The sequence below is a fragment of the Hylobates moloch genome, unplaced genomic scaffold, assembly GCF_009828535.3.
Source record: "Hylobates moloch isolate HMO894 unplaced genomic scaffold, HMol_V3 SCAFFOLD_5, whole genome shotgun sequence".
Classification (NCBI taxonomy): Eukaryota; Metazoa; Chordata; class Mammalia; order Primates; family Hylobatidae; genus Hylobates; species Hylobates moloch.
Window position 1 is genome coordinate 71,652,030 of NW_026652280.1, and position 15,498 is coordinate 71,667,527.

General features: G+C 44.6%; 1 protein-coding gene and 1 long non-coding RNA gene across 4 annotated transcripts in view; one reads left to right on the top strand and one right to left on the bottom strand.

Moving 5' to 3' along the window:
* The window catches only part of LOC131383606 (uncharacterized), a 24,292-nt gene extending 17,595 nt beyond the window's left edge, over positions 1 to 6,697 (bottom strand). The window contains exon 1 of the long non-coding RNA XR_009213762.1: positions 6,284 to 6,697. This is a non-coding gene — a long non-coding RNA (uncharacterized LOC131383606). The remainder of the gene's footprint in view (positions 1 to 6,283) is intronic.
* A 305-nt stretch (positions 6,698 to 7,002) lies between these two features.
* The window catches only part of SEH1L (SEH1 like nucleoporin), a 33,317-nt gene continuing 24,821 nt past the window's right edge, over positions 7,003 to 15,498 (top strand). For 2 of the 3 annotated variants that reach the window (XM_032152871.2, XM_032152869.2), the window contains exons 1-3: positions 7,003 to 7,224; positions 10,816 to 10,866; positions 14,466 to 14,612. In XM_032152871.2, the coding sequence (XP_032008762.1) occupies positions 7,114 to 7,224; positions 10,816 to 10,866; positions 14,466 to 14,612 (309 nt within the window). In that variant the 5' untranslated portion in view covers positions 7,003 to 7,113. Of the gene's footprint in view, positions 7,225 to 7,498; positions 8,314 to 10,815; positions 10,867 to 14,465; positions 14,613 to 15,498 lie in introns of those variants that run through there. The other variant, XM_032152870.2, reaches the window with a different exon arrangement.

Genomic DNA, 15,498 nt, shown 5'->3' on the forward strand with positions numbered 1-15,498 from the left:
GAGAGAGAGATGTGTTTTTCTTTTCTTTTCTTTCTTTTTTTTCAGGGCAGACAGAAACTTTCCATTCAGTTATGTAATAGTTGAGCTGGGAGTTTGAAACCCTGAGTTCATCCTTTCTTTCCCTATCTTGTCAAGCACAATTAACAGCACCAGCCAATTTCATTATACTCATTAATTTGATAAAAATGTTCTAAGGTGGCAAATATATGGTCACCCAGAACCTTGCCTCTAATGAATATTTGAGTAGGAGTGTCCAATGGAGATATTTTGGGTATCTCTATTGCCATAACACACTATAGGTGCTCCCTTTACCACTGGAAGTAGAGTCATTAGTGCATTAAAATCCAACCAGATTAGAGAACCAATTCCAGAAACCACAGAACCAATTCCGAAAACTCATCCTTAAGATTCTGTTCTTCTAGGCTGGGCGTGGTGACTCACGCCTGTAATCCCAACACTTTGGGAGGCCGAGGCAGGTGGATCACAAGGTGAGGAGATGGAGACCATCCTGGCTAACACGGTGAAACCCCATCTGTACTAAAAATAAAAAAGAATTAGCCGGGTGTGGTGGTGGGTGCCTGTAGTCCCAGCTACTTGGGAGACTGAGGCAGGAGAATGGCGTGAACCCGGGAGGCGGAGATTGCAGTGAGCCGAGACCGTGCCACTGCACTCCAACCTGGTGAGAGACAGAGCGAGACTCCGTCTCAAAAAAAAAAAAAAAAAAAAAAAAGATTCTGTTCTTCTAGAACCACTCTCAGTATAAAATCTGTAAAATCTGTATCAGTCAGGGTTCTCCAGAGAAACAAGACAATATTTACATCTTTCTTTCTTATTTCTAGGAATACAAAAGAGTTTTTCTTAAGCAATTGGCTCATGTGATTGTGCAGGCTGTTAAGTCTAAAATCCTTAGGACAAACTGGTGGGCTGGATATGGGGTAGGAAAGGATGTTGCAGTCTTGAGTCTCTCATATGTAGGGTAGGTTAGGAACTCAGGAAGGATTTCTGTGTTACACAGACTTGAGGCAGAATTCTTTTTTTCTTTGGGAAACCTGAGTCTTTTACCTTAAGGCCTTCAATTGGATGGATGAGGCCCAGCTACCTTATCAAGGTTAATCTCCTTTACTTAAAGGCAACTTGTAGGGACAAGAGTGACTTTTTATTTTTTTTGAGATGGAGTCTTGCTCTGTCACCCAGGCTGGAGTGCAGTGGTGTGATACAGTGTCAACCTACCTGGTTCAAGTGATTCTTGTGCCTCAGCTTCCTGAGTAGCTGAGATTACAGGTGCCCGCCATTGTGCCCGGCTAACTTTTGTATTTTTATTAGAGACAGGGTTCCACCATGTTGGCTAGGCTGGTCTTTAACTCCTGACCTCAGGTGATCTGCCTGCCTCGGCCTCCCAAAGTGTTGGGATTACAGGCGTGAGCCACCGCCCCTGGCCAATTTAAAATGCCAATCTACCATGTAAGTTCCCACTAACCCTGAGTTTGAGAATGCCTCCAAAATGTCTAGTTGATGTATTACTCTTTATGTAGGAACACCTATTTATTGTAAGTTGCCTCCAAAACCACCTTTGTTGTTGCAGAAATCACAGGCTGTGATACCCATAGCCACCTACATGTTCCTTCCAGAGCACGTAGGCATTTTTCCCAAGCTGTGTGTCTGGGGGGTTATGGAGTGGGGATCTGCCTATCTTGCAGTCACCCAAGACTGCAAGACCCAAGACTTCTGTCTGTAAGTTCCCCTAGTAAGTCAATAAATATAATCCCCTAATAAATCCCCCAAAATATAATCCCCTAATAAATCATCCAAAACTGACCAACTGGATTTGTCTGCCTCTTTCTTTGGTTTCTCAGCTCCTTCGGCAGCTGAGGGTCTCTTCGTAGATATTAATATGACCCTTTCACGGAACACAATTGATTGCAGATGTTAATCCCATCTACGAAAAACCTTTATAGCAACATCTAGACTAGTGTTTGAGCAAAGAACTGGGCTTCATAGCCTAACCATGGTGACACATAAAAGTAATCATCACACAACCTATGCTGTTAGGAAGGAGGTCGGTAGTTACTGCTGGGAGAGGGGTGTAAAGACCAGAAGGGACCACAGGAGAGCTTTAAGGGTGTGAGTCATGCTCCCTTTTTCGAGGTGATGATGGCTGCATGGATGTGTTCAGTTTGTGAAAATCCAATGAGCTGTGTACACTTATGATATGCGTACATTTTGGAATCTGTACTATACTTCATTAAAAAGTAAAATGTTAAGGACAAAGGTAGTAAGACAAAAAGCAATGGAAATAAGAAAAAAAGGCTTACATCAGATATGGAGACTTTACAAATTGCAAGACATTAACATATATAACTCTATATTAATAAGTTTAAATATTTCAGTGAAATGGCTGATTATTTATTTGAGACAGTGTCTCACTCTGTCGTCCAGGCTGGAGTGCAGTGGCACGATTTCAGCTCACTGCAACCTCTGCCTCCTGGGCTCAAGTGATCCTCTTCCTGTCTCAGCCTCTTGAGTGGCTGAAATACGGGCGTGCACCACCACACCTGGCTAATTTCTTTTCTGTAGAGACGAGGTCTCACTATGTTGCCCAGGCTAGCCTTGAACTCCTGAGCTCAAGCAATGTTTCTACTTCGGCCTCACAAAGTGCTGAGATTACAGGCATGAGCTACCATGCCCAGCACAAAATGGCTGATTTTTTAAAGGAAGATATAAATGATCAAAATTGTCTTGACAAAAGGTAAAAAATCTGAAGAGGCCATGAATAAAACAATTTTAAAAGGTAGTTAAAATTAACTATACCTATCATCACCAAAGGCATCAGGCTGATAAAATTTTGTGAACGTCATCTACAAAATCTTCATGGAATCTTCTACAAAATCTTCATAGGAATCTTTCAGTTCCTATGCTATTTAAACTGGCTCAGAGGAGGAAAAAAATATGAAAGCTTCTTAACTCAGTGTAGGTTATTTATTTATTTATATTTTGGAGATGGAGTCTCGCTCTGTTGCCCAGGCTGGAGTGCAGTGGTGCAATCTCGGCTCACTGCAACCTCTGCCTCCAGGGTTAGAGCGATTCTTCTGCCTCAGCCTCCTGAGAAGCTGAGATTACAGGTGCTCACCACCACGCCCGGCTAATTTTTGTATTTTTAGTAGAAATGGGGTTTCACCATGTTGGCCAGGCTGGTCTTGAACTCCTGACCTCAAGTGATCTGCCTGCCTCTGCCTCCCAAAATGTTGGGATTACAGGTGCGAGCTGCCATGCCCAGCCTTCATTGTAGGTTGTATTCTTTCCAGAATACGAACTGGAAACCTCCAAACTTGTTTTTCCAGACTCTTATTAGCTCTCTATTTCTAGTTAGGTTCTGCCATTGAGAGACAGTAGGGGATTCAGATATAGGAGGAGGAAGACCTTTTCTCCAATTTGTGGAGACAGCTCACATAGCTGAGTAGTGGTGGCAATGGGTGAGCCTGGCTTCCTGCTCAGGGGTGATTTGAACAGCAGCAGTAGCAGCAGCACTCAGCCCTAGCTCCAGCAGTACTAGCAGAGGCTCCAGGAACCTGAGCTGTTCAGATATTGTGGGCTCCCATGGCTGTTGCTCTGTTGGATGCCTGCAGTGTAAGCTGGAGTATTGGCTCCTGGCTTTCTGCCTGCTAGTGGTGAAGGTGCCAATGTCAGCAGCCTCAGAGTCAATGATGGTAGCTCTGGGTAAAATTATTTTCCCTTTCACGCTTCCAGCCCAGAGTTTCCCGTAGTTACTAGTCTCTGGGTAATCTCACATGTTCCCTTTTTGCTCTTAATTAACCCCTTGGATATATATGTAATCAGTTTCCTGTGTTAAATTCTTTTCTTTTTTTTTTTTTAGATAGTGTCTCCCTGTGTTGCCCAGGATGGAGTCCTGTGGCACGATCTCAGCTCCACCACCACTCCTGGGGCTATTTTTTTGTATTTTTATTTTGTATTTTTAGTAGAGATGGGGGTCTTGCCACGTTGCCCAGGCTGGTCTTGAACTCCTGAGCTTAGATAATCTGCCCACCTCGGCCTCCCAAAGTGCTGGATTACATGGTAATTTAGCTACCAAGACTGGCTGACACAACCACTTTGGAAGACAGTTTGTACGTTTCTTGTAAAACCAGGCCAGGCACAGTGGCTTATGCCTGTAATCCAAGCCCTTTGGGAGGCCAAGGCAGGAGGATCGCTTGAGCCCAGGAGTTTGAGACCAGCCTGGTCAACATGGTGAAACCCCATCTCTGCAAAAAATAGAAAAATTAGCTGGGTGTGGTGGCACTGTGCCTGTAGTCCCAGCTGCTCGGGAGGCTGAGGTGGGAGAATCATCTGAACCCACGGAATTTAAAGCTGCACTGAGCCATGACTGTCTGCCATGACAGAGTGAGACCCTGTCTCAAAAAACAAAACAAAACCCCAAAAAACAAAACTAAACTTATTCTTACAATATGATCCAGCAATCATGCTTCTTGGTATCTACCCAAAGGAGTTGCGAACATGTCCACACAAAAACCTGTACACAGATGTTTGTAGGAGCTTTACTGATAATTGCCCAAACACAGAAACAACCAGAATGCCCTTTAGTTGGTGAATGAATAAACACTGTTACAGCCTGACAATGGAATAATATTCAGCACTAAAAAGAAATGAACTCTCAAGACAAGACGTGGAGAAAGCTTAAATGCATATTACTATAAGGAAGGAAGCCAATCTGAAAAGGCTAGCCACTCCAAGATTCCCATTACATGCCATTCTGGAAAAGTCAAAACCATGCAGTCAGTGGAAAGATCAACGGTTGCCAGGTGTTGTCGGAAGAAAGGGATGAACAGGAGCACTAACGATTTTCAGGGCAAACTATTCCGCGTGATACTATAATCGTGGATGCATGTCATTATATATTTGCCAAAACCCATAGAATAAAACACCAAGAGTGAATCCTAATGCAAACTCTGAATTTTGGGTGATAATGATGTGTCAATGTAGGTTCACTGATCATAACAAAGGTACCACTTTGGTATGGGATGTTGACAGTGGAGGATGCTGTGCATGTGTGACAGTAGGGGTACATACGGGAACTCTTATTTTCTGCTCAATTTTGCTGTGAACCTGAAAGTGTTCTAAAAACTAAAGTCTATTTTTAAAAATCCACTGTTTCACCTAGTTCAACACTTCACTCCCACTCTGACAATCTCTGGCAACCACTGATCTATTTACTGTCTGTATTTAAATTTAATTAAAATAATTTTTAAACTGTTTTGATATTTTTATAATAATCCATATATTTTGATTGGACTTTTATAGTGAGCACTTTCTTTGGAAATGAGTGTCTTTGACCTTCAAAAAAGTTATAGTTGTTATCAGTTATCATAAGAGGTGGGGCCCACCTCTTAAAGTAGCGATAAAGGCCGGGTGCGGTGGCTCACGCCTGTAATCCCAGCACTTTGGGAGGCCGAGGCAGGCGGATCACAAGGTCAGGAGATCGAGACCATCCTGGCTAACGCGGTGAAACCCTGTCTCTACTAAAAAAGATACAAAAAATTAGCTGGGCGTAGTGGCGGGCACCTGTAGTCCCAGCTACTCGGGAGGCTGAGGCAGGAGAATGGCGTGAACCCAGGAGGCGGAGCTTGCCGATATGGCGCCACTGCACTCCAGCCTGGGCGACAGAGCAAGACTCCGTCTCAAAAAAAAAAAAAAAAAAAAAAGTAGCAATAAAATCTTATTTATGGTTGAAAAAGGTCAGGTCATTGCGCCACTTCTCTTTGCAGGTTTCTGTGCAATCCACCAGGGGACAGCTGGGACTAATCATTTAAAACACTTTCCAGCCTGCTAATTTTACCATACCTCACATTTTTGTCATTCCTGGCCAAAATCCAAAGGGCAAGTCCCTTCTGCAGCCTCATTTTTTTTTTTTTTTCTGTACTTTCGCTCCCCTGACGCAAGCTTCCACTGTCTCCCATCCTAACTTTACCACTACGCCCTCTAGAATGCCTTTTCCAGATACGCAAAACCCCGAGTCGTTGGCGTCTCGGAAGAGGCTCCTCTATTTTCCGGTTTTGGCAGAATCCTTGATCTGAGCCAGGCCTCTTCCCAGGGGCTCTGGCCCTCTTCACTTCCTTTTCCCCGGAGGACTCTGGCTCCCGGCTAGCAGGCAGCCCACTTCCCCCGGCCGCTTCCTTCCCCCGGGATGACACGTTTCTACAAGCGGACTCTTCTAATTCATACTATTTCCCTACCCCAGTGGTGGCTCCTAGCACCCCCAGGCCTGTTCTACCTGTAAAATCTTGACACATTTAAACTACTACTTCTGATCCTTTCCTCTCCGTCCAGCCTTCGCTCTTCGGCTGCCGAGCCTGGACTGCTTGTCATCCCCTCAGGCGTCTCCCCGGCCCTCCCTGCTCTTCAGCCGTCCCGGCGGAGCGCGGCTCCAGACCAAACCCACGGTTCGCCTTCTCCACCTGCTCCGCGCGCCTGGCACGTGTCTAGGGGGAAACACATCCAAACGTCGACTTAAATGATTCAGCGCCGAGGACCGTGAGAGGCAGTCTTCACTTTTTCATCTTTCTTCATTTGCACAGTATACCAATAAGCTCTTACTACTTCTCAGCACAGGTAACTCGCCTTTTGCAGAGCAGCCTCCGCCGCCGAACGGTCAGAGCCTGGAGGACCCCGCACCAGGATCGTAGGGCATGACGGGCCGGGGGCGGGACGAGGATTGACGAGCCGGGAACAGGGCGGGGCTTGAGGGGGCGGGAGGGTGGGGCGAGGCATGACGGCCCTGGGGTGGGGTAGGCGGGGCTTGACGGGCCAGGAGCGGGGCGAGGCTTGAGGGACCCGAGGGTGGGGCAAGTCATGATGGGCTGGGGCGTGGGCGGGGCTTGAGGGGCCGAGGGACTGTGTGGGACTTGACTGTGTGGGGCTTGCCGGTGGGTGGGGCGAGGCTTGAAGGACAGGGATGTGTGGGCGGGGCTTGATGGGCAGGGGCGGTGCGGGGGCGTGGGCAGCACGCGCCGTGCGCTCCCCGGCTGCGAGGTCTGGCTGGGCTGTGGGCCGCGCGCCGCCGCCGCTACTGTCCTCTTCGGAGGCGCGGGCCCGACGGAAACCATGTTTGTGGCTCGCAGCATCGCGGCGGACCACAAGGATCTCATCCACGATGTCTCTTTCGACTTCCACGGGCGGCGGATGGCGACCTGCTCCAGCGATCAGAGCGTTAAGGTGCGCGCGGCGCTTGCGGGCGGGGCCGACCCCGGAAGGAGGGGGAGTAGGTGGGCGGCGCGGGGAACGGGGCTGTGTCTTGGTTTCAATGACGCCCCTGGAAGCTGTGGGGTGGCGGGCGAGCCCTGGCTGGACCGGGCGGAAGCTCTCCCCGCCCGCGTATTGTGGGGTCACAGCGGCCTCGCCGGCCGCCCTCCGGTGCGCCTGCGCAGCTGGTGCCACGTGCGCGCTCCCGCCCGCAGGGGACGCCGGGCTCTCTCCCAGGCCGCGCTGCCGGGGCTGCGGGCGGGAACACGGGTGTCCCACCGTCAGCCTCGGCGTCGTGGGTCTTGCCCGCGCTGTTCACCCGAGGACCTGCAGTGGAACCTGGTGGGAGACTTTGCCTGGCTGGCGCCGCGTCGAGTTCTGTGCCCCGCTGGTGTTCTCTCACCAGGGCACATGGTTGTCTCCGTGGGTTCAGAGCAGGAGCTCACTTTGTTACGCCAAGGAAGAAAAATACAAACCATTTACATCCGATGATTTCTCTGCTTGCTGCCCAGGAATCGGAGGGTTTGTTTCTTGAAGTTCCCGTAAACGTCTGTAGACACTTCCGACAAGCAGAATTTTTTTTTTTTTGAGACGGAGTCTTACTCTGTCACCCAGGCTGGAGTGCAATGGCACGATCTCGGATCCCTGCAACGTCCGCCTCCCGGGTTCAAGCGATTATCCTGCCTCAGCCTCCCAAGTAGCAGGTATTACAGGTGCATGCCACCACGCCCGGCTAATTTTTTTGTATTTTTTAGTAGAGACAGGGTTTCACCATGTGGGCCAGGCTGGTCTCGAACTCCTGACCTCGTGATCCACCCGCCTTGGCGCCTCGGCCTCCCAAAGTGCTGGGATTACAGGCGTGAGCCACCGCGCCCGGCCGACAAGCAGAATTTCTAAAGTGGGGATGCTGTATGAGATTTAGGAACCTCCCAGATGTGTTGCAGGATAAATGAAAGCTGGAGTGCGGATTATTTGGTTCTCGACAACTCCAGAGTAACTGGAAATCTAAAGGACAGTTTTTCCTTTTTCACATTCGAGTTTGATACCAGTGATCTCTCAAAGGTAAACTTTTTATAAATAGTGTTGCAATTCTTAAAAGATGTAGTTTCTTTTTTAAAACAAGTTTATTTTTGTTGTAATAAACTACGTTAACCGTTTTTTGTTTTTGTTTTTTTTTTAAGACGGAGTCTTGCTCTGTCGCCCAGGCTGGAATGCAGTGGCGCAATCTCGGCTCACTGCAAGCTCCGCCTCCCGGTTTCACGCCATCCTGCTGCCTCAGCCTCCTGAGTAGCTGGGACTGCAGGCGCCCACCACCACGCCCGGCTAATTTTTTGTATTTTTAGTAGAGACAGGGTTTCACCATGTTAGCCAGGATGGTCTCGATCTCCTAACCTCGTGATCTGCCCACCTCGGCCTCCCAAAGTGCTAGGATTACAGGCGTGAGCCACCGCGCCCGGCCCACGTTAACCGTTTTAAAGTGTAGAATTCAGTGGCATTGAGCACAGCATTCACATTGCTGTGCAGTGTCGCCACTGCCCATCTCCAGAACCTTTTCATCATCCTAAGCTGAAACTGTACCCGAGAGCACCCTGTTCCCCCACCCCATTCTCTGGTAACCTCTATTCTACTGCTTTCTATTAATTTGCATATTCTAGGTACCTCAGATAAACAGAATCATAGAATATTCGCCCTTTTATATTTGGTTTATTTCACTTAGTATAATTTTTTTTTCTTTTTTCTTTTTTCTTTTTTTTTGAGACAGAGTCTGGCTCTGTCACCCAGGCTGGAGTGCAGTGGTGCTATCTTGGCTTGTTGCAGCCTCAACATACCAGGTTCAAGCCATCCTCCCACCTCAGCCTCCCCAGTAGCTGGGACTACAGGTGCACGCCACCACGCCTGGCCAATTAAAAAACTTTTTTTTGTAGTGGCAGAGTCTTGCTGCGTTGCCCAGGCTAGTCTCGAACTCCTGGGCTCAAGTGATCCTCTCACCTCAGCCTCCCAGAATGCTGGGATTACAGGTGTGAGTCACCTTGCCCAGCCCTGTTAGGTCCATTTATTCCAGAGTACTTTTTTTTTTTTAAAGGAGGGGCCATGTATTTATTTGTATATATTTTTAATTGAGCAAGTAATATATTTTTCTTTTTAGAAAGTGAAAAAATTATAGACTTGTTGCTACTGTGTGTTAATATTTATTGATTTCCTCTGTTTTTCCTTTAACGTTTTAAGTTGTCATGGTAGAGTGTGTGTATATACGTATATGTCTTGTCAGAAATAGTGTTGCACTGAAAATTTTCATTAGTTTAGCATTTTATGTATTTTGAATGATTTTCTTAGGCTAATTCTAGAAGATAAATTAGTGGATATTTTAAAAACTATTGAAGAGAATTGACAAATTGCTATTTTGCAGGTCATACCGTTTTATACTGCCAGTGATAGTATTAATTTGATAATGTTATTGCCCTCACTACATTTTTAACAGGTGAAATTGGCACCTTCTTATTGTAATCTATATTTTTTCTGGATAATAAGGTTCAATTTTTTTGTTTTGAGATGGAGTCTTGCCATGTTGCCCAGGCTGGAGTGCAATGGGTATTCACGGGCGTGATCATAGCCTTAAACTCCTGGGCTCAAGTAATCCCTCCTGCCTCAGCCTCTTGAGTAGCTGGGACTACAGGTGTGCACCACCATGCCTGGTTTCAATATTTTTGCTTTACCATTTGTTACATGTACAGTTGAGCCTGTTTGTAGATTCTGTATTTTTTGAATTTGTCTACTCTGAAATTCACTTGTACCCCGAAAGTCACACTGCTTTTGCAGTCATTTGTGCATGTGTGAGGAGTGGTGAAAAGTTTGAGTCTCAGGACAGACGTTTCCCATTGAGGTGAAACCAGGCGATATTCTATTTTGGCTCATACTGTAAGCAGGTGTTTTTCATGATCTATTTAGTGCAATGATTATTTGTTCTTTCTATTGGTGATTTTGCTGTTTAAAATGGTCTCCAAGCATAGTGACTGTAACTAATTGTCTCTGTTACCTAATAGAGCTCAGCTTCCTGAATCCCTTGGTGCTTGGCCCAGTGCTTGACACATTCAGGGTTCTCAGTGTATATATATTTTTTGAGACAGAGTCTCACTCTGTCTCCCAGGCTGGAGTGCAGTAGCGTGATCTCAGCTCACTGCAACCTCTGCCTCCGGGGTTCAAGCGATTGTCTTGCCTCAGCCTCCCTAGTAGCTGGGACTGTAGGCATGCGGCACCATGCCTGGCTAATTTTTGTATTTTTAGTAGAGATGGGGTTTCACCACGTTGTCTAGGCTGGTCTCGACCTCCTGACCTCAGGTGATCCGTTTGCCTTGGCCTCCCAAAGTGCTGGGATTACAGGCGTGAGCCATCGCACCCAGCCTCTCAATAAATATTTAATTGAATGAATGAATGTTTACTTGCTGGTTGTATTCTTTTGTGAATTACATGTTCACCCCTTTCCTTGTACACTGATTCAGTCTTACAGTTTTTGTATCAATTTGTAGGAATTTTTGTATAAAATATCTGCCTTTTATTTTCTTATAGGTCTGGGATAAAAGTGAAAGTGGTGATTGGCATTGTACTGCTAGCTGGAAGGTTAGTATTTATTTTTACAGTTATTAAAAATACAGAAATATTTATTGTTTATTTTATAGTTATCTATGAATTGTTTCGAGAAAATAATGTTTATACAGTAGTTCTTTTCCTGGGAAGACATTTTACTGTTTTTCGCTATTAAAGTAACAAGTGTGTTTCTCAGAATTTGAGAGTAAGAAAATCTGTAATTCTGTAGCATTCTAACATAATTATCTTAGTAATTCAGAATATTCCTTTTGCCTTTACATATTTTAGTAGTTGTGATGTTTCATACATAGTTTTCTCTGTAAAAAAAAACAAAAAACCTTTACTCAAGTAGAAATTTTCTTCTTTTTTTTTTTTTTTTGAGATGGAGAGTCTCGCTCTCTTGCCCAGGTGGGAGTGCAGTGGCATGATCTCAGCTCACTGCAACCTCCGCCTGTTGGGTTCAAGTGATTCTTCTGCCTCAGCCTCCCAAGTAGCTGGGACTATAGGCGCGCACCACGACGCCCTGCTAATTTTTGTGTTTTTAGTAGAGATGGGGTTTCGCCATGTTGGCCAGGCTGGTCTCTAACTCCTGACCTCAGGTGATCCACCCTTGGCTTCCCAAAGTGCTGGGATTACAGGCGTGAGCCACCGTGCCCGGCCGAGTAGAAATTTTCATACCTTAAAAGTCATCCATTTTAAATGTACAGTTCAGTGAGTTTTAGTAAACTTGCATAGTTGTGTAGTCATCACTGTAATCCAGTTTTAGAACATTTCTCTCAAACTCAGAAATTCCTTTGTATCCTATTCCCACTCCAAGCCCCAGGCAACCACTGATCCATTTTCAGTCTCCATAGATTTCTTCTCTCCTCTCCCCTCCCTCTCCCCTCCCCTCCCGGCCTCTCCTCTCTTTTCTTTTCTTTTCTTTTCTTTTCTTTTTTTTTGAGCTGGAGTCTTGCTCTGTCGCCCAGGCTGGAGTGCAGTGGTGCGATGTTGGCTCATTGCAACCTCTGCCTCCTGGGTTTAAGCAATTCTTCTGCCTCAGCCTCCTGAGTAGCTGGAATTACAGGCGCATGCCACCACACCTGGCTAATTTTTGTATTTTTGGTAGAGACAGCGTTTCACTATGTTGACCAGGCTGGTCTCGAACTCCTGACCTCAAGTGATCCGCCCGCCTTGGCCTTCCAAAGTGCTGAGATTACAGGCGTGAGCCACCATGCCTGGCCTGGTTTATCCTTTCTAGAAAAAATTTCATAGAAACGGAATTTTGAAATACATAGTCCTTTGTGTCTGGCCACTTTCCCTTTGCATGTTTTGAGGTTCATTCATATTGTGTCATGTGTCAACTTGTTCCTTTGATACTAAGTAGTCCGTTGTACGTATATTGCCACGTTTTGTTTGTTCACCAGTTGACGGACATTTGAGTTGTTTCTTGTTTTTGGCTGTTATGAGTAATGTTAAGAATGTGCCGTGTAAGTCTGTGTGGACATATATTTTCATTTCTTTTGGATAGATGCGTAGGAGTGGAATTGATGGGCTGTATATACTTAGCTTTCTAAGAAACTGCGAAACTCTTCCAAAGTGGCGTGCCCACCAGCCATGTGTAAGGTTCCAGTTTCTCTACATCCTCACCTACACTTGATGATATCTGTCTTTTTTATTATAGCCATTTTAGTAGTTGAGAAGTGACCACAAAAATCATTGGATTTTGATTTGTATTTCCTTAATACCTCATGTTGATTATTTTTTCATATGCTTATTTACCATTCATGTATCTTCTTTTGTGAAAGGTCTATCCAAGGTCCCCTACCTTTTGAGGTGAGATTAACTTATCATAAAATTAATAATTTCAGAGTAAACAATTAATTGGCATTTACTTCATTTACAGTGTTGTGTAACTACCACCTCTTTCTAGTTCTAAAACATTTTTATTACTCCAAAAGGAAACCCCTATCTCTTGCTTTTAAGCCTAACATATTTCATATGTACTTTTCTATATCTTTAAAGGCTTTTTATTAACAGCCAATAAATATACCATTTTGCTTAACTAGTGGATATTTGTTTCCATTTTATTGTGATGAGCATCTTTGTGCAAACCTTATTCTTTAGTTAGATTGCATTTTACTGTAAATCTAATAAAACTTATCTGCCTTAGTGTGCATTTTTAACTTTATAGCCCTGTATAAGTAAGAATTAAAGATGATACAGAAAAGACTGGACAAAACGAGGTTAAAAAAAAGGGTGCAAAATGTACCTTTAGTTGGTGACATTGTAACCATGTAGAAGTTATTGGTTAAACTATTTTTATGTTGTTGAGTGTAAAAAATGTTAGCTATACAGTGTGAAACACATTTTCTGAATGTTGTTTGTTATTATACAATATTTTCCCTGAGAAGCACCTAGCAAATTCTTTTGATGGTGAACTTCTTTAAGACCTTTGTATCCCTTCTCCAACCCCCTCCCCTCCCACCCCTTGGCCAACAGGAGGGGTATAAGGATTTGGGCTTCCCCATATTTGCTCTTCCTACACTAGTCTATTATCAATAGTCTATATTGTCAGTTGAAATCATTTAAGCATTTTATGGCTATAATCTCTATATATTGTTAGACTTTTGAAGCAAATAATTTTTTTTTTTGGAGACAAGGTCTTGCTCTGTCACCCAGGCTGGAGTGCATGCAGTGGCACAGTCTTGGCTTACTGCAGCCTCAACCTTCCAGGCTGAAGTGATCCTCCCACCTCAGCCTCCCAAGCAGCTGGGACCATAAGTGCACACCACCACGCGTGACTAATTTTTTGTATTTTTTGTAGTGATGGTGTTTTGCCTTATTGCCCAGACTGGTCTTGAACCCCTGGACTCAAGCAGTCTGCCCACCTCAGCCCCCCAAAGGGCTGAGAATACAGGCATGAGCCACTATGCCTGGTTGAATCAAATGAAAAAAAAAAGCATTTTTTAAATTGAGCTATAATTTACATACCATAATGTGCACCCATTTAAAGTGTACAATTTAGTGATTTTAAGTATATTCATTAAATTGGCAACCACCACCACTTCTAATTTCAGAACATTGTTTACCACCTCTAAAGGAAACCCTGTACTCATTTAGCAGTCACTTCTTGTTTACTCTGCTCCCAGCTGCTGGTAACCGCTAATCTACTTTCTGTCTCTATGGATTTTGGAGCAAATAAATCTAATGTTATTTATTTTATTAGGTGGATATTTTCTGTAGAAAGAATTTGCAAGTAAAATGGTGGACTTGTAGAATCTTTGTTTCAAAGGTTGGTTATGCTAAACTCTGAAGCAACTCTCCAACTATCAGCACTGGAAGTAGTCAAGTTTATCTGGCTAGATTTTTCTTTTATTAGTAAAATGTCAGAAGAACTGGACTCCAGAAGCATTACAATCCTAAATATAGAATGTCTTCTAAAGGTTAAAACATTTTGGAATTTAACTTTTTATTTACATGTTATGTTGATCAGTTTTCTCCTCCCATAGAAGTAAAACTATATTCTGTTTCCTCACGTAAAACCAGTATTTATGAAATATGAATAAACTAAGTATTTAGGGGAAAAAAAGCCCTGGGATAATGAATATCTGTTCTGTTCTTTTTTTTTTTTTTTTTTTTTGATTCCCCAGACACATAGTGGATCTGTATGGCGTGTGACATGGGCCCATCCTGAATTTGGACAGGTTTTGGCTTCCTGTTCTTTTGACCGAACAGCTGCTGTATGGGAAGAAATAGTAGGAGAATCAAATGATAAACTGCGAGGACAGAGCCACTGGGTGAGACATTTGTTAGTATTCTGGGGACCGGGAAGACATGAGCAGCCAAGGAGCATTAGTCTGAAGGCTACCTCAGATAATTGGTAAAATATCACCACTCCCCTCTAGTTTTACCAGTTCTAAAGTTCTTTCTTCCATGTTTTTTTCTTCCTTGTTTATTTCATTTTAACTTGGGTCTGAAGCAATACTTAGGAGCATCATTGCATTGTTTATAACTTTTATGATGAATCCAGAATATTTGCATTGTATTTGATTTTACCTATTAGTATATTTTATGATAGTAATATATGATTTTAAAGTATTCTGGCTCACTGTAGTCTCAAACTCCTGGCCCCACCTCAGCCTCCTGAGTTGCTGAGATTATAGGCATGAGCCACTGTGCCTAACTCTAAAATTCTTTTTTTTTTTAACCTTAAACTCTTAAGGGTTAATAAAATTCTTTTTTTTTTTTTTTTTTTTTTTTTTTTGAGACGGAGTCTCACTGTGTTGCCCAGGCTGGAGTGCAGTGGCACCATCTTGGCTCACTGCAAGCTCCGCCTCCCAGGTTCACACCGTTCTCCTGCCTCAGCCTCCTGAGTAGCTGGGACTACAGGCGCCCGCCACCACGCCTGTCTGATTTTTTGTATTTTTAGTAGAGATGGGGTTTCACTGTACTAGCCAGGATGGTCTCGATCTCCTGACCTCGTGATCTGCCTGTCGGCCTCCCAAAGTGCTGGGATTACAGGTGTGAGCCACCGCACCCGGCCTAGGGTTAATAAAATTCTTTGAAGGCCAGGCGCGGTGGCTCAGGCCTGTAATCCCAGCACTTTGGGAGGCCAAGGCAGGCGGATCACGAGGTCAGGGGATGGGAGACCATCCTGGCTAACGTGGTGAAACCCTGTCTCTA